Below are 24,208 nucleotides of genomic sequence, written 5' to 3'. Positions count from 1 at the left end.
ACTTTAACTGTATTATAATAATAAAACAAATCATCTTATCCTCCTCTGACTCCATTTTCATTATTGTTTTGAGCCAAAAGATCAATCCTGATTCCCAAGAATAAGAAATAAGAAATCCTTACATGACTTATTTCCTGTGACTATCATATTTAAAACAACATTTTATAAGAATTCATGTCACCCCTTGTGACAAGCTACTTTGACTTAGCAATGGCACTTTTTTTTTTTTACCATAAAACAGACCAAACAGAGAGGCCAAAACCTAAATACCCTCCAAAGCTTGAGTTTAGTGAAGCTGCTTTACGCCTGGTGACAGAGGTCACACTGCACACCGAGAAGCAAGACAAATCCAACAAATGCAGCATGCAAGAGTGCAGGCAAGAGAGAAACACGTTCAGACGAGGAAGTTTGTTGCTGTCGGGGGGAATCATTCACAACTTACTGAATGTCTTTGTCCCATACCCATCATCACCTATCCCCAGGATGTCCTATTGGCCGTGAAAAGAAAGCCAGAACAGAAGAAAGAGAGGAAGGAGGACAGCCGCAACATGAGCAAAAAGGTTTGAGGCAGTGAAAGGAGGGCGCTGCAGACCCACAGATCTGTCTCTGTCCAGACACTAAACAGCCAGCAATTACAACATGATGGCACGCATTGTCGGAACCTAGATTATCTCTGAAGGGAAACTGGGTCGTACAATGTGTCACACCAAAATGAACAGCATTGACTTGGCTTGTCTCCTGCTGACTGATCAGCGTCTGAGCCAGAATGTCTCTGACTGTGATCCAACGGAAAGAGAAAGAAGACAACAGGAAATGATCATGAGAGGAAGCCGGAAAGGCCTCCGTGAAACCTCTATTCCTGAAATACACCTGTATGTCTCCCTCATCAGCCCTACATGTGACCTGCACTCTCTGCATGGAGGTACACGTGTGTCTTACTGTGAGAGCTTACTTACGGTCTGAATCACTGCCATCCTGCTCACCCTCTTTGTTCTTGTAGAACGGGAACTTTCGTGTAAAGATGAAATTCTTTTTACGTTTGTCATTGAATGACTGTGAAGGGGAGAGAAAGCATGGGGCAAACAGGTAGATCTGTCACGTTCATGCAGACAAAACAACTGCTTGCAGAAAGTGGGACATCAAGAAGTCTGAACATCTGTTTCTCCCAGATTATAAGAAAATAATTTCATTGGGAATTTGTTTTCACTTGACTATAATAGTTCAGAAAATTATCAAAGTAGGCTACAGTTATTTAGGATCCTCATTAAAATGATGCTGTGATCTATTTCCAGTTAGACCACTTAGAAAAATAATTACTAACAATTTTGATTAATCGTTTATTTGGGCAAAAAAAGACAAAACATGCAGGTTACTGTATGAAGGATGATGTGAATGACTAGTACTCCTACAGGTTACTGTATGAAGGATGATGTGAATGACTAGTACTCCTGCAGGTTACTGTATGAAGGATGATGTGAATGACTAGTACTCCTACAGGTTACTGTATGAAGGATGATGTGAATGACTAGTACTCATACAGGTTACTGTATGAAGGATGATGTGAATGACTAGTACTCATACAGGTTACTGTATGAAGGATGATGTGAATGACTAGTACTCCTGCAGGTTACTGTATGAAGGATGATGTGAATGACTAGTACTCCTACAGGTTACTGTATGAAGGATGATGTGAATGACTAGTACTACTACAGGTTGAAGCCCGTGCTCGTCTGGTGGGAGGGGCTTAGGACAGATGAGGGCAATACTTTCAAATTAAGGCTTTTTTGACGTTTCCAGAAAACTGCCCACCCTATTTGAATTACAATATGCTGAAAAGTTATTATAGAATTTTTGCCCAATAACACCAAAAATAAACGGCCTCCCCCCAGCTTTAATGCTATTTGAGTGATACTTTTGGCAAAGGAAACCACGATGAGTTCTTTTAACCAATTTGAAACCAGGTTTAAGTCTCAATTGTGTCCCTACTGAGTCGTTTGTCATTGTGCGTTTCATTCAGCAAACACGACGAGCTGATTGTGGGGAAGTCAGATAAACGTCTTGATGTGTCACAGTTGCATCAGAGGCATTTAAAGTAAAAAGCAAGGTGAGAAAAGAGTAACTGAGATCATGCTATGAGAGAGAAGTAACATAACTGAGGTTTAGTCATAGAAAATATTGTCATAAGCACAAAAGAAAAACACACATGCAGTGATGGAAAGGAAAAAAAATGGAACTCAAGAGGATGAGACTTCAAATAATGAAGATGCATGTCTAGATCATGATTGATTTGAAGACAAAATACTGCTGTTGATGTGGATATATATTCACACAGCTGCAGTTTTGAGGGCTCCATGTGGAGTCATGCTCGAGTGTAACGGCACAAACGTCAGACATTTCCTTCCTAAAGTTCATGTTTGTCACAGTAGATGTGTTGGAAGGTGAACATTACACCCCTGCCGTGGTGGGTTTAGCTTCAAAGCTGGTAGAATAGACATTTTTAATATAGTTGTATTAATGTGAAAAGTACAAAATTTAATGAAGAAGAAAGTTTGACTTGGAAGGTAAAATCGATGACAGAAAATCCAAACAAGCCCAACTCTTATGATGCTTCTTCTTCTTGCATAAAATAGCATAAAACAGTAGAAAGAGGATATTAGTTTTGTCATTACCTGATTTTTTAGAAATGTGGTTTCTTTGATGTAAATGAAGAAACACACACACACACACATGATGATGATGATGATCTAAGTGTTCAGACTAAGTTATGCATGGACATCAAACTGCAGTGAGAGCAGCACAGCCAAAGAACCAATCTGACAGATGATAGAGTAGTCATACAGTGACTGGAAAGATTTCAAGATATATCAAGTTATATCTGAGCGACACCATGAAACCACTTTGCAGCTCTCATAAAAAATACTTACCGCTTTTGAATCAAATGACCCCGGCTTGGCATTGAATTTCACGGTCTTTAGACGCGCTCGCTCTTTCCTCTCCACCCTGCCGAGCAAAAAGCCAAGTCAGTCATTAACCACAGAGATGAATTAAAATCACTACGCTGAAACACTTTGGCAACTCAAGTCTCAAACTCAGTCGTTGCTGCAAACTATTTACGCAGCTGAATATCAAGATGATGTCAATGAGCTGTCTAATATGTGCCGGCACGTACAGTATGTACTGGGTTCATCTCAACACAGGTGTGTCTTCTAGCGAAGGATGATTTGTTTTCCCTTTGTAGGGGACTCCTGATGTCATTGTTTGTATCAATAAGTTGTTGTGTTGTCTGTGTCTTGTTGTCTGTGTTTTAAAAGATATTCCCTCCATCTCAATCACGGAAGTGCCGTCGCCTCACTGACTAATGATTGTTCCTCTTTTTGGAAAATCAATATCAGTCTCACAAATCATCGACAGGCTTCCTAGCATTTCCCGCAAACCAGAGACGGATTTCTGTCCACTGCTCACCGTCTCTTGCTGGGGATGACGCCCATTTCCTCACTGTCCCCGTGCGGGGTGACGCGGCGGGCCTGCCACCACTCATCATCTGAGGCGTTGATGACGTGGAGGATGTCCCCGTACCTGAAGCTGAGCCCTTGGCTGGGGAGGCCGCTGTCCTTTGACTTCTCATAGTCAAACAGTGCCCTGTGCAGCAGTGGAAGATATCAGGATTAGTATTGTAAATGCACCGACTTCCTGTTTCTTCACTATCATTCCTTCCTTTTCTAATTCAGCTTTACCAGGTCAGAGAGAATAGTGACTGTTGGTCCATGGGGGGTTGCTATTATAAGAAATGTTCTTCTGTTTCAGTCACAGATCTCAAATTTGAACATGTATGTGTACGTAAAAGACCTACCTCACATAGAGCGACCTCTTCTGATTAGTTCGCAGGGATCCCGACCCTGAGCTCATGCTGTGGTTCATCATCTGTTCCCGCAGGTCATGGATTTTGGCCTCAAAACGCCCATACTCTGCAAGACAAGATTATAGAGTTCAGCCCGATGATGCTACTACACAGCTGAAAGTTCATTTTACTTTTTCAATTCAGGTCTAGACCGTTCCGAGAAAGAGAGAAGATGCAAAGCAACCACAATAATAACACAACAGCTACAATAATAATAGACACAGGACTAATAACAATGATAGTAATATCCGTAATAATAGCAGAGATAATAATAGAAATATGAGTACTACTAGCGTCCCCTATTACGTGAAATGTCTCGATTATTCTCACTGCAGTAAAGTCAGAGGAGGAAGTGTGCTCGAGGGAAATTTGCATTCAAAATGTGATATATCATTTTTATTATGACATTAACACAGTGCACTGGATGCAATTATTTAAGTACATGGATACATGCAGTAGATAAATATCTATAGTCATATTTCAACACTGAGTTTTTTGCTATTTCTTTAAACTTACACCTCCAAGTTGGTGACATATGATTAATTTGCTACCAACTTGTCACCAACACTCTGCAGTTGTTTCACTAAAACATTACAGCTTATCTTAAAGGGGAACCACCGGTGCAATACATGCCAAACTGTATGGAATGAACAACTTTTTGACATTAATTTGTTTTAATAATCTGCAAGCCAAACTTAACTGTGACATAATTTCTCTATACAAAAAAATATAATAAATACCTTAACATATTAAGGGAATTATGTACGAGGGGATGGATATCAGACAATTCTTTGTGTTGCTGTATTCAAAGACGTCTACCATTAAACTGAAAATCCATTTCTTTAGTTTACATGGATGCATCCAGTCAGTGAAGCCGTGAACTGAACCGCTCTTAGCAAAGTAAAAGAAGGATGTCAGGATGTGTAAAACCTGTCAGTCCGTCAGTGTGCTTTTCCTGACAGCTGTGTGCAGCTACTATGAGGATGAAAGAAAGCTAGATTACTTGAGGCATGGCTGGCTAATGTGTCACTTAAAAAGATCAACCAGAAAAGAGACTTGACATGTTCTGTCATGACACAACACAACCACTGACTGCACAATCTAGACATCAGGGCATGAAAAGACACGCTGTAAATAAAGACAAGAAATACTAAATATGTTGTCAGTTGTTGTCTACAGGCTGCCACACTTGCATCAAAGTCTTCCATGCTGACACTGACACTGATGTGCTTCTTCACCATCCCACGGGTTAGGCTACTAAAGAAATAACAAGGACGAGGCTTCACATGTGCAAAGGAAACTTTCATACTGGATCATCATCTACAACAAAATGCAAAATCACAATCTAATCTTTTACAGTTTTTACTTTAAACTTCCTCTCTGCTCATCTTCCTCTAAAATAGGTCTCACATACCTGTCTGCATGTTCACTGGGATGTTATATCCTCTACTACTATGCTCCTCTGGTGATCCCTCTTCTGTCTGTTCTTTACAACACAATCCAACTCTGTGACTCCAGAGTGCAGCACCGAGTTAGAGAGAGACAAACACATCTCTCTCTCTCTCTCTCTCTCTCTCTCTCTCTCTCTCTCTCTCTGTCTGTCTGTCCTGTGGCTGCTCATAAGCCATACAGGGGCGGAGATACGTGCAAACGGACGCACCAAACAAGCACCACTTGTTTGCTCAATCAGTCGTTGCATATGTCTGATAATGCATGAACAGTTATATCATAAATCTGGCGCTGAGAGACACATTATGAAGTTCCTAGATTTCCAATGATATGAGGAGTTTATTGTCAGGTAATAGATATAGCCATTGACTTTTGCAGCTGAAGCCACTTTAACCTGTGTGTGAGTGCGGACTAAAACCAACCTTTACATTGGTTACCTGTTAGTTTTCGTCTTGATTTTAAAATTATTTTATTAGTTTATAAGGCACTACATGGCCTGGCACCAGACTACCTCGCATAAATGCTTTTGGTTAATGAACCAGGAAGGCTCCTCACATCCTCCACTTCTTCTCTTTTAGTTGTTCCACAAAGCAGAACAAAAACATTTCTGCTTTCAGCCGCTGGAGCAACCTTCCAGAGGAACTGAGAGGTAAACTAAAAAAACATCTATTTAGTCTGGCTTTTATGTAGTGTTTTATAAATTTATGTTTTTTTTTGTTAATACTTATTTTATTTATCATCATCATTATAGTGTGTTTATTTTAATCTATTTTGTTTAATCAACATTTTATTGCTGATCATTATTATCTCTTTTATTCTATTTTATTTTATTAAAATTTGAATACAATCTGCTTATTTTGTATAGTTTCACAATCTGTATTTATTTATTTTATTGTTATTTTGATTTCCTTGTGTTTTATTATCTTTTATTATATTAAACACCCATCTTTTATTTTTTTCTAATTCAATGAACTTTGGTTGTTTCGGTGTGCATTAATCTCTAGATCCATTTTTAAAATTCTACTTTTTTGTCAATCGTCTGTACAGAACTTAGAATTTTTGCATTTGACATGTTTGAAAGGTGCCTTATAAATAAAGTCTAATTGATTAATTGATTGTGTGTGTGTGTGTGGAATATAAGTGAAAACCAACAACAAAAAACATATGGTAAAACTCTAATCCTATCCTCCCATCCTAGTCAGACAAAACTGACAGACAAACTGAGAACATGTTACAAAGCAAACCTCATCCAGCCTTTATCTAAGCTACTGCACCCTTTCTGTTGCCAATTACTAATGAAGATGAAACTCATGTGATGAGACCGTCTGCTTTAGTTGTTTTTTTTGTGTTAGTCACACTGCAGATCTTTTAACATGCCAACGTGTGTTGTAGTCGTCTTTGGTAAAAACATCCAGAATCATCAGCTGCCTGTAGTAACCGACCACTGTACACCATCTCACACACAATCAGTGTCTTCTCACCAAAGACAAACATCATTTTGGTAAATGAACATCGTTGACCTCTACTGTTATGCAATGTGACAAATCAATAAATAACCATGACTTGATCCCTCTCAAGCAGCTGTGCTTCACGCATTTGCAAAGTTTCTGGAAGACTATGGAGGTGATATATCGGCTCCCAGAAGCCTCTCTGCCTGCTCCTTCCTGTGTTTCTAAAGGCAAATGTCTCTTCTTACACAGGTGTAGAGCACTTTTTAAACTAACATTCAGCAGCCTGCTGACACTGACCTCTTGTAAAGCATAACATCACTTATGTTATGCTTTACAAAGGAAGACATATTCCACATAAAACTGTATTTCTCCACTAGTACTGGACAGGAGGTACTATCCAGCAAATAATTAACATTATAGAGCCTTCAGACTGAGCTGCAATGCATGAGTGACTGTGTCTGCTGTATGTGCCGGTGATATCCTTCTAAAAACATACTTAAAAAGAGCACATTTATCTTAAAATTACATTTTCAAAGGGGAAGAAGAAAGGACAGTGTTTGAAGGGGTCACAACCTGGGAGCACAGGAGCAAAAGGTAAAGTCAGGAGGGTTTCAAAAAGTGCATGTGAGTGAGAGTCAAACAGGCTGGGGGGGAGGGGAAGGATCGGATGTGCTTCAGTGGGTCAAATGCTTGGTGAAGAGGAGTGAAGAGACTGTCTGTGATCATCACATTCACTTAGTGGTGAATGATGCTAAAGCTCAGAGCAGCCACAGGTGCCAACGGCACAAACCTGGTGCAGGAGAGCGGGCCCGTCGCGGTGAGCATAGAGCAAGTTCTGATGGGTGAGAAGAGAAAGCAGTTGTTAGTCCCAGAGGTGTTAAGAGCCCAGCTAGTCAGCGGTAAGAAGTCACCTCAGACAGAAAGATGGGAGTCTTTCTTTCTTTCTTTGCCACACTACTGAAGAGTCTCTTGTGAGACGGAGCAAAGTCAGTCTGAGCTTTTGGGATATACATTTTTCATCATCTTTTTACAACAGGTCATGTTTGAGAAGCAAAAGCAATCTAACACCGAGACCAGCCTCTTGAGGAAGTTGCTTTCCTCCGTAGATTAAGGTTGTGACTTCTTGAATGTTGAGAGAAACCTTGATGTGTTCTGCGTATATACGGGTCTGGACAGTTTGGCACCTCTGAGACATGGAGAGGTCTCTGACCGTGAGTCACTGCCTCCACAGCCTCGAGTAGATGCTGCTGCTGTTGACCTTAATCAGAGGAGGCATGCCACCAGTCAAAGCTGTCTGATCCACTTCACGTAACTTACAGAAGGTTGGCAGACAGTCGGGCAGATTTGAATTAGCATGAACATGCCCCGCATGGGTTATTGCAATTTTACATGCTGATGCTACGGGACTATGAAACCACAAACACATTTAAGACAAACAGAACGGTGTTTGTTGAATCAGATCATTACTAAACCCTTTGGAGAAACTTTGTGTGTAAGAAAACTTCAGATGATTCAACATGACTTTGGGCGTTGAAGAGCTCTCGCTATCGGGGTTTATCCCCCGCGCACATGTGCAGTAGTGAAGATTTGTTTTGTGCCTTTGCGTTCAGCACAGGCCCCACATACAGTACGTCTGCACTTGCAACAGATAACAGCTGTGCGACCGTAGTTCTGCTCCCAATTCAAACCAGCATTTCTTCAGCTGGCGTATAGGTGGAGCCAGCTTAGAGGGCTACGCCTACACTCAGAAGGTAAAATACATCACTAATGTTCTACATCATAAAGGCTTTGCCCTCTAAGAGTTGTCGCTATTGGGTGGTTAAGGGCGATGCCGATGTAGTCTATGCCCCCACCGTGACACCAAGGTCCATAAGCAGATAACATACACCGATTCACAAACCGTTAAATGCCTTGTGTAATAAGAGGGAGGCGCTGGCTGTGCCATGGAGCAGCACTGCTGCATCAAAAGAGTCAATTATGTACCATAATGGTCCCCTTGCAGACCACTCATTTGTGATCATTAGATTAAAGGTGCACCTCTTGACACATGCGAAAAGCGCCAGATCCGGCAAGCTTCATCTGCCGTCTTTTAAAACCGAAGGAGTCAGGGAGGACTCAGATATAAATAGATGAAAGGGCATGGCGAGGCCCAGGATGCTGCTGCTGTCGTCCTTCTGAGAAGGGCCATAGACGAGGATAAAGCTCTTGTGAAGTGCGCCCGGACACCCTGCGGAGGCTCCGTTCCCGGTGCACTGTTAGGCTTGTGTGATGGCATCATAACAGCCGGTGAGACAAATGCTGTTTTGACAGAGCCACGCCTCGCCTGCCCTCTGTAATGAACGGACAGTTGCTGTGTCTGTCTTATGTTTTCTGTGCACACAACACACTGAGACGAAGCACACAATTGGCAGATTTGGTGAGACACTTATTCTGCCTGATTGTGATGAGGTGAAGGGAAGAACCCCTGAAGAGAAATGATTCTTGACCAAAATGCGGTCTCTTAAGAGATAGCATCTTGAGAAAGGTTTGGGCTATTGGTTCAAAAGGGGGGAACCACCAGAGCGTGCAGTAACAGCGGTCAATCCCACTGTCGTGCTAGGGAACGCACAGGAAGTGCTCCCGTTCAGCTATCTCCAGGAGGTGGAGGATCGCACTCTCCAGCTGTGACAGTGCATCTCGGTGCCATGGGAGCTGCATCATGGTCGGGAACCTTGGTGCCACCAGAATGACCGGTAGATTATCTTCCTGAATGCGCGCTAAAAAGGTGAGGAATCAGAGGTATCGGAGGGGAAAAGCGTAGAGGAGAGTTCTGGGCCGCGGCAGGTGAGAGAAGGCGAACAGATCCACCCTCGCCTTCCCAAAACCTGTTCCCAAACATCTGAACGAGCGCGGGACTCCGGACATCCGCGAGACTTTAAGTCGGCAGTGCGGTTCCGTACCCTAGAGAGATGTACACAGCTCTGATGGAGAGGAGGTGTCAGTGTGACCACAGCAGGAGGCTCCTGGCTATTTCCTAGCAGGCAGGCTGAGCGCACGTCGCCCGGTCGGTTGATGTACGCCGCCGCTGTACTTCAGCACTTTCAGAACCGTGGCCAGCTCCAGAGACTTTATGTGGAGGGATGGAGGATTCTCCCATTTTCCACCCACATCTTGAGACTGGCACATCCCACCCCATCCGGAGAGGGACGCGTCCGTGTACACTGATTTGTGTGACGTCACTCTCCCGAGGGGAACCCCCAACTACAGACCACAGGTTTTTTTTCCCAGTATGCCAGGTCTGACTGCAGTGAGGGAAGGATGGTCAGCATTTGCCTCTTGTGCCGAACTGGATCGAGGCGGAGGCAGCCGAACCACCTCTGGATTTTTCCTCATGTAGAGGAGTCCCTGGGGGAAAACCACATGTCTTGCTGACATCATACCTAGCAGACGCATCACTGACACCACCGTCACCACTCTGTAGGGCACATCCAGTTTGGTTGGAGACAGCTTTGCTCTCATTGTGTCTGAATTCATATCCACAACCAGGTAAATGAACGACTGGGCGGGGAGTGGAGAGCTCTTCTGACAGTTTAGACACAGTGTTTTACAGGTGCTGTACGACTTCCACTGTCTGGAGAGCAGCTTTCTTCTGGCAGGGGGCGAAACGAATTAGGTCGTCTAAGTAGGACAAAACCCTGATCCCTTTCCTGTGTGACGGTTCCAGCGTTTGTTTCCATACACTTAGAGAAAGTGTACGCAGAAGGTTTGCGTGTGGTTGACGTGGTTAACGCAGTAAAAATAATTGGTTTCACACGGCACACGAACAACGATCTCCTCAGGAGAAGTCCTGTGTTTGATGTGTGAATAAAGTTAGCGATGAAACACAAGGTGAGCCGTCACTCGGCCTGATCACTCGGTGGGGTACGGGAGACCTACTTAGGCATTATCCCGTGTATGTTTGTGCGGATTAGGGTTCCTGTGTTTGTGCTGACTCACCTTCTGGTCTGTACTGGGCGATGATGGTGACCACCTGTCCAGCTCCCTTCAACGCTGCGGCTGCTTGTTCGTGCGTAGCTCCTCGTAGGTCGATGCCGTTTACCTGTGTGGACAGAATTTTTCACATCACCGACATTTTTACAGTTTAAGTTACATCTTTACAAAACATTTGCTTCCTTAGATCATCAGATAAGAGATAGTATAGTATAAAGGTATAAACATAACTACTATTCGTCCATGGTGTCCGCAGATGTCCGTGTATGTGTCCATTTGGGAGTATAACCTATAGGCTTTAAGCCTGGCCACAGTATTTACCAGCTGCGACAGCAATGCTGTTTTCACCGTGTGAGTCCACACAGTGAAATGTGGTCCTGGTGTTTATATTTCTGTCTGTGGACACATTTTGTCAAAGCGGAATCATCACAACTGTGCCAGACGCAGTCATGAAACTTTACACTTTGGTGATCAAAATGAAGGCCGAGTTCGAAAACGGGTGTGGTACAAGAAACACCCCCGGCCCGATTCGGCGTCAAGGCCGGTGCGATCGCAAGATGTTCTCTAGTAACTGCCTGCTTTCATCAAGGCAGGCCGAGGTGCTGATTGGACATGAATTAGACAGTGCCATGTTGATTTAACAGTCTGCACGTGCATACCATAACACTACAATGATGCAAGGAGACGAGTGTAATATGTTGCACAGTGAGGCGTTAGTGTGGGAGGCAAACTATTACAATTAACTATAACGAGGCAGAACAAACACTTCCTCCCAGTTACTGCCCATCACTGCGTAGTCTCTGCTCATCATCTCAGTAAGTTCAAACATACATTCATTTTTATTTATTTGTTAAAGCCTACAGCAGTCGTGGATACTCTGACCAAACAGAGCACGATGTGTTTATAAAACCTGGGACTGTAAAGCAGTAGTAGATGCTGACTACATCAAGTGATTATTATCCCACAGTGTCAACACACACAAGTCTAACTAAAGTGTATTTATCACGTGACAGTTGTGACGCTATCCCATTATCTGTTAACTAACCGTATTCAAATGACTCAAATGTGACAAAACTCATTTCAAGGTCAAAATCGCTTCAAAGGACTTCAAAGATATTCTTGTTGACAAGTTTATAAATATCTGGACTTTATTACACATGTAAATCAGAAATATGTGCTTGGTTGATTGAACATTGCAGAGACACTCTGAGAGTATCATTTGATGCTTTTCTGATCTAAATCTGTGTGCAGGCTGCGGCTGCACGTCAGCTCTTTGTGTTTTTTTTTTAATCCTTGAATTCAAATGCTGACTGTCACACGTTTGTCATTCAGATGGGGAAGAGTCTGTTGCACAACATCTGCATGTGGTGACACCTCCTCACCCATAGACCCTTCACAGACTGGGTCACAAGAGTTTGGCCATCCAAAGGACATGATATAGGATTTTAAGGCTGCAATCACAAATCATTTCCCTTATTCATTCATTCATTTATCAATGTTTTCTTTTTGTTCAATTAAAATGTCACAAAAAGTGAAAATGTGCTAAAATGGTTTGTTTTGTTCAACCAACAATCCATAAGCTAAAAGATATCATCACATTTCAGAAGCTAGAATTAGAGAGGGAGTTCTGTTTGGAGTTGTTGCTAATAAATAGTATAGCAGTATAAAGAAACCCCCTGTAGAGGTCACCTGGAATTTAAACAAAGTTATTCTAGTCTACATAACCATGCATATTAAAGAAAGTTAAAAAAAAAAGAGGGCACTCTTGGTTTGGGAAAATATAGGCGGTACCTCCTGCATTTAATTATTTAACAGGCCAACAATCGCTACTGTATGTTTGGACTACAGGGTGAAAAAGGCTTGAACCCAAGCATGAAGAACTATAGTGATGTTTAATAGTATACAATAAGAACGGTTCTGAATGAGGAAACCCAGGAATACAAACTTGTGGAGCTGAAAAGCATATTATTTAACAAGATCAGCATAAAATAAACGTACTAGTTAGTACAGTACCACAGACATACAGTACTACACCTGGTAATATTAGAGAAATACTGCAGGGATGGGAACGAGAAAGAGCAGGTTGCTCGTGTTTGGCCTTGAAAATGAATCTAGGCCAGTAGGACTATCACACTCTCTGTTACTATGCTGGGAAAACACAGGCTGAAGGAGTCGACCACTTTAAAAGTAGATCTGATTTGTTTTGTTTAACAGGTAAGCAGACCTTTTTACATTTATTTAGAGTTATAAAAGGCTGTTATACTAATTTTTAATCAATAAGCCACACATTTCTACAACATATGAGCCAAAACAACAAATCCAAATGGTGACTTATCAATAAATGAGTTATAATCTTAATCACTTTTTGAATGTGTGTGTCTGTTTGTGTCTATAAAATGAGGCTGAGGTGGCTCACCGATAAGATCTGGTCGCCTCGCCTCAGCTCTCCACTCAGGTCAGCGGGCCCTCCCGCCAGGATGAAGGAGACGAAGATGCCCTCGCCGTCCTCGCCGCCCACGATGTTGAAGCCCAGGCCCGTGGAGCCTTTGTGCAGCACGACCTTCCTGGGTTCCCTGTACAGACAGTTGAGATAGTAGATCAGCTCGGGGGAGTCAGTGGGTTTCAGCATCTTCAGCTCAGGCGGCGGCGGAGGACAGACAGAGAGTTGGACAACAATCGCACTGTACGGTCGACAAAAAGCCTCAGTGATGCTTTGCTCAGGCGACGGAGCTCAAAGACTGCTGGAGCTCCACAGGGGGATGGTGCTCTACTTAGGATCACTTGTCCCCAATTCAGTTCTGACGGAAAAGGAACCTCGTCACGTGCTTACACACACACACACTCACACACTGGCTTGCTTTCTGTCCCTGTCTCATAAATGCACACACACAAGGATACATGCACAGGATGTCTACAAACATACTGAAGCACACTGGCTCCTTATAGGGTTGAAGTAGCATTTCCAGGGACTCAAACATAGACATACTTTACTGACTCTGATTTTAAGATTTGGTTCAAGGCAGCCCATTTGAAACTGAATTACAGATTACACAGAGACACAATGAGGTGTTTCTTCTGCATTGTCAAACAGGAACAATATCTAGCAAACTAAACAACACACAAATCAAACTATGTGGCATTTTGTCCAGCAATGTCATCATGAATGTCAGCAGCATACTGTCATCTGCTGGTGAATGCATAAACTACAGGAGCATGAAGACACATCAGAGCTTTAACAGAAGCGTTAGGGTTTTAACTTGACTAAAAAAGCCCCAAAAACACATGATGTTTTAAACAAAACTGTAACATATTTTGGAGTTTGTGAATCCCCTTTCTATCAATTCTAACCTTGAAAGTAGGCAGAATAAAATCTGCCTCCAACAACGGCTATAATTTACATACTGATGCATTTCTAACGGAGCAACAATCTCCCCTCTGCCATTTTCAACCATCTTTGCAACAAACAAAACATCTTCTGCAAGAAGAAATGCAATTTTTGATGCCCTACAGAACAAACTGACATTTTGTCATAAATAGATAAGAGTTTGCAGAAAGCTTTCTGAGGAACAGATGAAGGAATCATTCATGCAAAGAGCAGAAGTGACTTAATGGGGATAGAGTGGTTTATGCTTCATCTGTATATCATGCCCAGCACAATGTCTGTGAATAAACCCATAGAAGATGATCATTCATTAGAAAACAAGCGCTCAGTGACTGTTTGGTTTGTTGCTGTTGTTATTATAGTTCACATGAGACTCTAAATCAACCCCCCACGGTAAATGCATGATTAATCATGGGACATTATTAACATGAATAATAGGTTAGAAAATCTGAAAACTTTTGTGTTTCAACGTCATCTTGTTCCTGACATGTTCATGGTCTGTACTGTATCTGCTGTATATGTGTATATATACTATGTTTATACTGTATGTATATATGTATACAATGAATGACATGGTATGAGGTTAGAGATCAATGTTGAGAGAAGGTTAGTAAAAGTGTGTAACTACAACAAACAAGCCCACTCATCACCTCGGCAGCATGCAACAGCCTGCACTGAGTCTGCAGCCTGCAACAGTCTGCAGCCTGCACTGAGTCTGCAGCGTCACATTTATGACCAAACCCATCCATGAATTTCCATTTGAGTGCCGTTTGGCTAACATGGCCACTGCTTCCCTTCACTCACATCCCTTCCTCGCATCTTAGCTCAACCAATCAGGGAAGCGAGACAGAGAGACGGAGGTTTGGAGCCATTGTACGGGACGTCCTCTCTCACTGCAGCGTCATTTTCAGGAGATACTCACACAGCATCTCATCTGTCCCATGATGTTTAGAAATGTACGTGGTTTTAAAGAAAAACACCAGACGTCTTATGACTGCTGCCCCCAACACTTTATAGATCCACTGGTGTGTCGGGTCTTCAACGAAATTACACCGATAGACGATAGATGATGTAGGATTTATAGTATCAAGTGTGCAGCTGTGTAGGGCAACATTTGGTTTAAATAAATAAGCTTTTAGGCGGAAAAAGTTGCAGACGTGTTTTTATGATTCATTCATGACTGAGATTATTTATATATCTAATTATTTGTATGTAATGAATAAAGTTAGAGCTGCTGTTGGTGCTGTTGTACTTCTGCTTCTACAGCAGAGGTTGGACCAAGTCACAAGTAGGTCTCAAGTCTTTGCACTCAAGTACCAAAACCTCCACCTAAACAAGTCATAATGCGCTCTTCACCAAATGCCATTAACAACAGAGTAACGTAACGTTGGTTCCTCGTGGTTTTCTCCTGCAACTTGATTGGATGCTTTTGGATTAGTTCTAACAAAGTGGATCTGGGGAGTTAAGTGTAAGATAATCAAATGCAAGTCATAATAATATTCACCAAAATAAAGAGTCCAGAGTTCAACAAAAAAAACACCACTTTTTGGGGGTTCAGCAATAAACAACACGAGAAGATCCTCCTTCCAAACAAATCAATAAAGGATCTCTCAACAAGTAAATAAACCCAACATCTCCGATGCTGTCGGAGTTCCCTCCAGAACCAGGCATTTTTTTTACTTGATGGCTCAAATGAGAAAGTTTGTGACCCGACAGCCACGTTGAGATCTGCTGAGGAAATACCAAGCACCGCCCACCAGCCGCAGCACAGCCAATAGGAACGCTCTCTCTCTGAAATGACCTGTGATTGGTCAAAGTCTCCCGTCACAGGCTAGATTTTTTTAAAACCCTGAAAACAGAGCCATGAGGAGGAGCAGAAGTCTCTCAGAACACTTGAATTACAATATACTGATGATGCAATGATGCCAAAACATTGTTGCCTACTGAAGCTTTAATGCATCAATAATTATAATCCAATACTATAATCCAATAAAATAATTTTGTCCTTAAATACTTCTCACTTGTTACACAATATTTATACATACAGCGTGGTAATGCTACTGAGTACTTCTTACACCGCTGGATAAAAGTGGCAATGTGCAGCAGGTGATCAGGCTACAAGGCTCCTGCTTAATCAGAGCCCTGCAGAGAGAGAGAGAGGAGAGATGAAGGAAGGAAGGCATGCTAGTTTGAGAAAACACCACCAGGACGGGGTTCCCTGGGGCTCAGAGGAGGGAGCGTGCATTAGAGGAAAGCAGGTGGTAATAATAAAGGGCGATATGGTAACATGGCATGCCATTTAGACGGTGGGATGGGACATAGTGGCGGAGTGCAGAGAGGAGGTGGTGGTGGTGGTGGTGGTGTAAAGTACCTGGTGATATCCGAGTCAGGGAACAGGCTTAAGTGATATGGGAGGGGGGCGGAGTGGAGGAGGCTTTTGTTGCACTCCACTGGGGAATAGTGTCGGGGGGAGGGTGCTTTGTCACATAGTTTGTTCACAGTGCTGTAAACTGGCTCAGGAGGCCTACAGTGGAGTGAGAGACAAGAGCAGAGAGGTTAGTGTCCAGAGACAGGACGGGACAGGGCGGGGCGGGCGGGGATGAAGGGTAACAGAGATGATGGAGGCACACGGAGGAAAGACGGGAAGAATAATAGAAATAAAGCAGGATGAGACGTGGTAGAGAGAGCAGGAGGAAGTACTGGTGTCAATGGTAAATGGTTCTTGCTGCTCAAAACAAGTCAGAGAGAGCATGCTTTCATTTCACGGTGATGTCTTCAAATAGACTTTTTGTCTGACCACCAGTCTAAAATCCAACAATATTCAGTTTACAATGAAAAAAGAACAAAGAAAAACAGAAAATCCTCACACCAGAGAATGTTTCAATGAATAAATACATTATTAAAATTGTTGACAATTTATGTTCTGGCATTGTTGAACCGATTAATTGTTTTTTCAGCGCCAGCTAACGTGGTCATCTATCAGTCATATGTGGTAGCCGTATTAACATTTGATATCTAGAAGCTTAAATGATTAATAGTTTTAAGGAAATTAATTTCTGTTATGAAAATGTATGCAGCAAACTGATCCAAGAGCTTTTAAATAGTGTGTACTAATATCATGATCTAAAGGGACAGATCATGCATCATAACCATGGTTATTGATGCAGTAGTTTGGTTTGGCAAGGAGGGTTATCTTCATTTTATCCATTTTATTATTACTTACTGGATGTATTACTTACTGTTTTTTTTCCTACGACGGTGGTTCTTAAACTCAGTTTAAACTGACAAATGCAGGAAGGACAGCTGGCTGTATGCCGCGGGTGCTTATACCGCTTTGTATTATGTTTTTATATTTATTTTTTTACTTGCTCTCAAGTCTGTTTCACTCCGCCGGAGTCGGGGACGCAGCTGAAACGAGGCTGAAATAGTCCTACATGCCACTTTAATACAAAAGGGTGTAATGAAGTGTAATCTATTCATCCATTCTATTTTGAAAGACATTTATACATCACTGCCCCACCTAGACGAATATCACTAATATCACTAATATTCAACAGTACCTCAGAATTTATTCTGAACATTTAGTAAGGCATCAAAATGAAAAGGGGCTCATGCTTAGTGTTATGATGTCATTTCTATTTCAAACAACACATGCGATGACCAACGTGCAGCATGCAGTAAGTGACTGAGCACGGCTACGTATCTCACCTCAACTGGAAGTGCTGGGAATCAAACCTGTGACCCTCCACGTCCTCTAGTGAAGGATTTCTAATAGGATGGAAAAAAGTAAACTTTCCATAACCAAACATTGATAACCGTCTTTTATCATCAAATGCTGTTATTCTGCTGTTTAAATTCATTAAGACACTGACGAAAGACACATGGGGGGGGGGGGGGGGGGGGGGGGGGCATGCTACACAGAACAAAACAAGGCAGCTGAAAACAGAAAAAGCAACGTCCTTGAAGTCAATGTCCATGTCAGGGATTCATCAACAACATCATCACTAAACATCAGAGCGTGTTAGCTCATAAACTGTATGCCTGCATGGAGAAGCACTGCTACAGTAATCTGCTGCAGACACTCCATACAAATCCACAAAATTGGTTAAACCCTCAGTGTGTGCATGTTTGCTGTCTGTGAACTGATTCAGGTGTGTTAACTGGAGCATGCAGTACAGTTTGTATGATATCTTACGATTATGGATGCACCGATACCGATATCAGGTATCGGGTCTACATTCAGCGTATCCTGTGGTTTGCAGAAAGATACAATGTCAACATGTTTTCTGACGACTGGGTTGGCGCTCTCTCTCTCTCTCTCCCTCTCTTCCCCTCTCTCTTTCTCTCTCTCTCTCTCTCTCTCTCTCTCTCAAGAAACTCTGTCCCTTCTGGCAGACTGTGGCTGAAGAAGGAAATGTAAATCTAAAGCTACCTGGTATTATCATAGTAACAGCTACTCTAACTCACACACTACACTCCTTCTTGACATTTAAGCATCCCAAGAAATAAATGACACGTATGCCTGAAATAAAGTGCTAAAGAGAGTTTGGGTGGGTTTACCCTCCACTGCATCTGGTGATATGAGCCGCCCTTCAGGCAAGGGTGTTTCACTAATCATATTTCAACATGACTAACCAACATGGCAGCGCTATCAAAGAAAATATGAGTGTGAATGTCGCAGGACACCAAACAAAATGAGGTCACTTCATCTGCTTGCACGGTGTTTCTGTTTCAGACAGCAGAAAGCAATGACAAGAGACCGACAAGGCCGAACACTGCAGGGCCGAAACTTAATGCGTGTCAAAGGTCAGAGAACGTAAAGTATGTAAATGATGTCTTATATTTAATTAGAGCAAGTGATCCAAAACATGCTGAGAACCAAATATTTTCTACCAGCTGTTATTCTTCTCTGATTCCTGGATTCTGTGCTTGTACTGAGTCTCAATAATGACCCACTGGTGAGCTGCAGAAGCACAGAGAGGTCTGGACAGTTGGCTTCGTTTCTCCTGCTGAATCATTCATAGTGAAATGAGCTGAGCTGAGGCAGCCAGTCAGTCCAGATCAGACCAAAATGCAGTGACCTTGTAAGGACCCGTAGGTGCCATTCAGAGTCTGGAAGGGGGACTGTATACAGCTGGCCTGTGGAGGTGCGGTGCATCGCTCTTCTTTCTTTTATTTATTAGCCTTTAACTCAGTCAGGTTGTGGAAAGTTCAGTAACTTTGTGCATTTCTGAACTTCTTTTCAAACAAGAAGGCAAATCTAGTGCCATGCAGCAGTCAGAGAAGTATCTGCATATTAATGTTAACAACAGGAACAGGAACCCTATTTCACAGGGGAACTGTGGAGGATTTAGAGATGATCTGAAGAAGCTATTCTACTAAAAGAAGACGTTTCAATTGCCGGGCAATAAGGTGAAAATCTGAAAACCTTTGGCCTTCCTTTTAGTAGAGTATCTCCATGAGGACTTTTAGTACATGAGCTGCGTGGCTCCAGATTGTCATAAGCACAGGATATCTAGGGTAAGGAGGTGCAGGTCTGAGCTGCCAGAAGGGTTTCTCCCCTCTTCTCTCACTTTGCCTAACAGTAATATCAATATTCAAAATCCTGACTGCCTCATAGATGTGGGTCAACAGGGATCTACTACACCCTCTAGTGGGTTTTATCATCTATTCACATGGTGGATCACCAAAGAAGGTATAAAAAAACACGACAGCGACCTCTAGCGACCGTAGTAATTATGACAGGAGCAGAAGTGGAAGTCAGGCGCTGTAGTATAGACAGCCTGACACTCCATAAAGGGTGGAGGTCTGGGACGATGGGTGAGACACAAAACACGGGGTTTTCACCCAGGAGACTGGAGGTGAAACCAACAATGTGTAGTTGTCTTTGTGTTCAGAGTTATTTTAACCCAAAACACAATGTTTTTCCCAAAACTTAACTAAGCGTGTTTTGTTTTGTTGCCTAAACATAAAGAAGTTGTAGTTTTGTTGCCTAAACATAAAGAAGTTGTAGTTTTGTTGCCTGAACATAAATAAGTCATAGTTTTGTTGCCTAAACCTAAAGAAGTTGTAGTTTTGTTGCCTAAACATAAAGAAGTTGTAGTTTTGTTGCCTAAACCTAAAGAAGTTGTAGTTTTGTTGCCTGAACCTAAAGAAGTTGTAGTTTTGTTGCCTAAACATAAAGAAGTTGTAGTTTTGTTGCCTGAACCTAAAGAAGTTGTAGTTTTGTTGCCTGAACCTAAAGAAGTTGTAGTTTTGTTGCCTAAACCTAAAGAAGTTGTAGTTTTGTTGCCTGAACCTAAAGAAGTTGTAGTTTTGTTGCCTAAACATAAAGAAGTTGTAGTTTTGTTGCCTGAACCTAAAGAAGTTGTAGTTTTGTTGCCTGAACCTAAAGAAGTTGTAGTTTTGTTGCCTAAACCTAAAGAAGTTGTAGTTTTGTTGCCTGAACCTAAAGAAGTTGTAGTTTTGTTGCCTGAACCTAAAGAAGTTGTAGTTTTGTTGCCTGAACCTAAAGAAGTTGTAGTTTTGTTGCCTAAACATAAAGAAGTTGTAGTTTTGTTGCCTAAACCTAAAGAAGTTGTAGTTTTGTTGCCTGAACCTAAAGAAGTTGTAGTTTTGTTGCCTAAACATAAAGAAGTTGTAGTTTTGTTGCCTGAACCTAAAGAAGTTGTAGTTTTGTTGCCTAAACCTAAAGAAGTTGTAGTTTTGTTGCCTGAACCTAAAGAAGTTGTAGTTTTGTTGCCTAAACATAAAGAAGTTGTAGTTTTGTTGCCTGAACCTAAAGAAGTTGTAGTTTTGTTGCCTGAACCTAAAGAAGTTGTAGTTTTGTTGCCTGAACCTAAAGAAGTTGTAGTTTTGTTGCCTAAACCTAAAGAAGTTGTAGTTTTGTTGCCTAAACATAAATAAGTCATAGTTTTGTTGCCTAAACCTAAAGAAGTTGTAGTTTTGTTGCCTAAACATAAATAAGTTGTAGTTTTGTTGCCTAAACATAAATAAGTCATAGTTTTGTTGCCTAAACCTAAAGAAGTTGTAGTTTTGTTGCCTAAACATAAAGAAGTTGTAGTTTTGTTGCCTAAACCTAAAGAAGTTGTAGTTTTGTTGCCTGAACCTAAAGAAGTTGTAGTTTTGTTGCCTAAACATAAAGAAGTTGTAGTTTTGTTGCCTGAACCTAAAGAAGTTGTAGTTTTGTTGCCTGAACCTAAAGAAGTTGTAGTTTTGTTGCCTAAACCTAAAGAAGTTGTAGTTTTGTTGCCTGAACCTAAAGAAGTTGTAGTTTTGTTGCCTAAACATAAAGAAGTTGTAGTTTTGTTGCCTGAACCTAAAGAAGTTGTAGTTTTGTTGCCTGAACCTAAAGAAGTTGTAGTTTTGTTGCCTGAACCTAAAGAAGTTGTAGTTTTGTTGCCTAAACCTAAAGAAGTTGTAGTTTTGTTGCCTAAACATAAATAAGTCATAGTTTTGTTGCCTAAACCTAAAGAAGTTGTAGTTTTGTTGCCTAAACATAAAGAAGTTGTAGTTTTGTTGCATTAACCTAAAGAAGTTGTAGTTTTGTTGCCTGAACCTAAAGAAGTTGTAGTTTTGTTGCCTGAACCTAAAGAAGTTGTAGTTTTGTTGCCTGAATCTAAAGTAGTTGTAGTTTTGTTGCCTAAACCTAAAGAAGTTGTAGTTTTGTTGCCTAAACCTAAAGAAGTTGTAGTTTTGTTGCCTAAACCTAAAGAAGCCTTTTTGTTTGTGTTCAAAACGTGACATTTCATTCAGTTTTACATGTTAGAATGTTATTTTTAAGTTTCACTTTTACAACGTAGTAGGCGTAGTAGGCCCCTACTGATCCATATCTATGGTGCTTATAGCGACCAATAACGCCTATTTAATGGCCTGACAACAGACGAATTGGGTGATAAATGAATGCAGCTACTGGAGATGCGTTATCAGTTATCACAGAGAGAGAGGATCCACTTTGCTTTGTAGTATTTACACTGTTTGTTCCAACTGTATGTGTAGAACACAGTGTTCAGAGCTACTGTCAGACAGTGCTTCACTTTAGGTCAGCAAGATAATCTCAAGCACCTTGGCCAAGAGCAAATAGTAAACCTCTTAACTCCAAAGAGAATGGAGGACTAATCCTTCACTCAACAAAGCTTAACACGGGGCTCCTCCAGTTATCCCCTCAAATGAGCTTTTGTTATCACTCTGCTGCAATATTCCTCCATCGCTCTTTATTTTGCAAATGGAATATGACAACACAACAGCACGCAACACTGACCTCATCTAACAGAGAAGCATTACGGAGTGTGTGAATTTATTTGTTCATTGTGATATCCACCACTTGTCCTAAAACAAATCTGCGTTTGTCTGTCATTCTTCAAATGCAGTGACATCTAACCAACACATAGACCAGCAGGGGGAACACCCCCCCTCTGAGCAGAGAGACAGAAGCGTCACTCTGAGAGATTTGACTTCATAGGAAATTCGGCCCCATTTGGTCGTGAGTCTGGTGGCAGCTTGCTGTGGGATTAGGTGTTAGGGCAGCTGAGGTGGGGAGCTGCTAATGTTTGGCTGTGACTCACTCCAGCGAGACATCTTAATCTTTCCTCTGGTGAGACGGGGAGCAGCTGTCAGAGAGGAGCGACTGAAACCAAACAGGTAGTGAAACAGAATCAGGAAAGCAAACACAGACTGCCAAATAATAAACTGGAACTTTCAGAGATCATGTTCTGAGACTGCAGGGTTGCGTCAGAAATCCCATACGAGCATGCTATTTAGTACGCTAAAACAGTATGTAAGTATAAGTATTTTAGTATGTCTGAAACCCTAGTATGAAACCAATAGTACGCGGATTGCATACTATTTCTGGCGAAATATTACAGTACACAACACTGGACACTACGGTGGCATATATACAGTATCCCACAATGCAGACGGATGTTGACGGACATGTCTGTAATTTAACTGTAAGTAGAATTTGCTAGGCGTAATATATATTTTAAATCAATTCGGACTTTGATTCTCACAAACATGTCGTTTTGGTGATGTGAGGCTGGCACAGGTTACCATGGTTACACGTCATTTCAACCGGCAAGGAAGGCTCTCAGGAAGTGACGACAGAAATTACCGCTCAGTGCGTCCGAAAAGAAGATCCATGCCACTGTTTTATTTACACAGAAGTGTGTTGAATGATAGTCCACATATTGAGTATGTTGTCCATAGTATGCGTTTTTGGGTTTTGATTCCATTTTCATTTTTCATTAAGAACCAAAAAGGTGAAAAAATATGTCACTAAAAAGTCTTTCATTTATATTTAGTGGTAAATATTTGCAGCACCGTATCGGGTTGGACACTTTTACAGCCCTCCCACAGCTGATTTCTTCTTCGGGGTCTGCCCATCTCGCAGTTTCCATCACTTTACTGCACTGAATCATAAAAATGGTGGTTGCAGCAATGTAATATATTAATGAGCGTAGCTTATCTTTACAGATGTGACAAAATGATGGATCCTGTCTTTTATGGATGACTTTTTAACAACCCAAAAAACTCAACTGATCTCTGGAAAATACACAACAAAGCACTGATGAGACAGAAAGACTGCATCTGTCTCTGCCTCTGATGCCACGTCAACACCACGTCAACACCACGTCAACAGGTAAGACGGATCACGTTTCAACTGGTCATGGTGCAGTGATGGTCGTGCTGCTGTACCTGAGGCAACCTTTACTGTAACAACATGATAACTTTATCAAAGCTGTTCTTCACCACAGCTCGTACCACCGACACCAGCACACAATTACAGTACTATGGCTCTTTTGAGCTTGATGCTCCGATGGTTTCCAGGCGTGCGGGACGGCACTAAACACCAGAAATAAATCATAAACAGAGACATTGAGACGCAAACACTACACAGTACAATAGAAATACAGGACTACAGCAGAGCAGTGCGGGAACGTAGACTTTGGGATTAGAGGTGATCCAAACACAAACAAACAAAGAAGTGATTTCAAATTGCATCATAACTCCCCATGGAGTTCTGATTACTCTTTGAAGAGCCACACAAACACAGATGAGTCA

At 41.8% G+C, this 24,208-nt stretch overlaps 1 protein-coding gene across 32 annotated transcripts in view; it reads right to left on the bottom strand.

Annotated features, from left to right (window-relative positions):
- The window catches only part of dlg2 (discs, large homolog 2 (Drosophila)), a 160,706-nt gene that overhangs the window by 7,854 nt on the left and 128,644 nt on the right, over positions 1–24,208 (bottom strand). For 23 of the 32 annotated variants that reach the window (XM_074610333.1, XM_074610306.1, XM_074610305.1 and 20 more), the window contains 8 exons: positions 17,858–17,917; positions 16,521–16,673; positions 13,184–13,340; positions 10,774–10,876; positions 3,851–3,965; positions 3,463–3,639; positions 2,925–3,000; positions 957–1,053 (listed from right to left, as the gene is read on the bottom strand). In XM_074610333.1, the coding sequence (XP_074466434.1) occupies positions 957–1,053; positions 2,925–3,000; positions 3,463–3,639; positions 3,851–3,965; positions 10,774–10,876; positions 13,184–13,340; positions 16,521–16,673; positions 17,858–17,917 (938 nt within the window). Of the gene's footprint in view, positions 1–442; positions 489–956; positions 1,054–2,924; positions 3,001–3,462; positions 3,640–3,850; positions 3,966–10,773; positions 10,877–13,183; positions 13,341–16,520; positions 16,674–17,857; positions 17,918–24,208 lie in introns of all 32 variants that reach the window. The other 9 variants (XM_074610307.1, XM_074610335.1, XM_074610336.1 and 6 more) reach the window with 3 other exon arrangements.

The sequence above is a fragment of the Sebastes fasciatus genome, chromosome 16, assembly GCF_043250625.1.
Source record: "Sebastes fasciatus isolate fSebFas1 chromosome 16, fSebFas1.pri, whole genome shotgun sequence".
NCBI lineage: Eukaryota > Metazoa > Chordata > Actinopteri > Perciformes > Sebastidae > Sebastes > Sebastes fasciatus.
The sequence above is the reverse complement of the archived record's forward strand: the minus strand, read 5'-3'. Positions and strand labels throughout refer to the sequence as shown.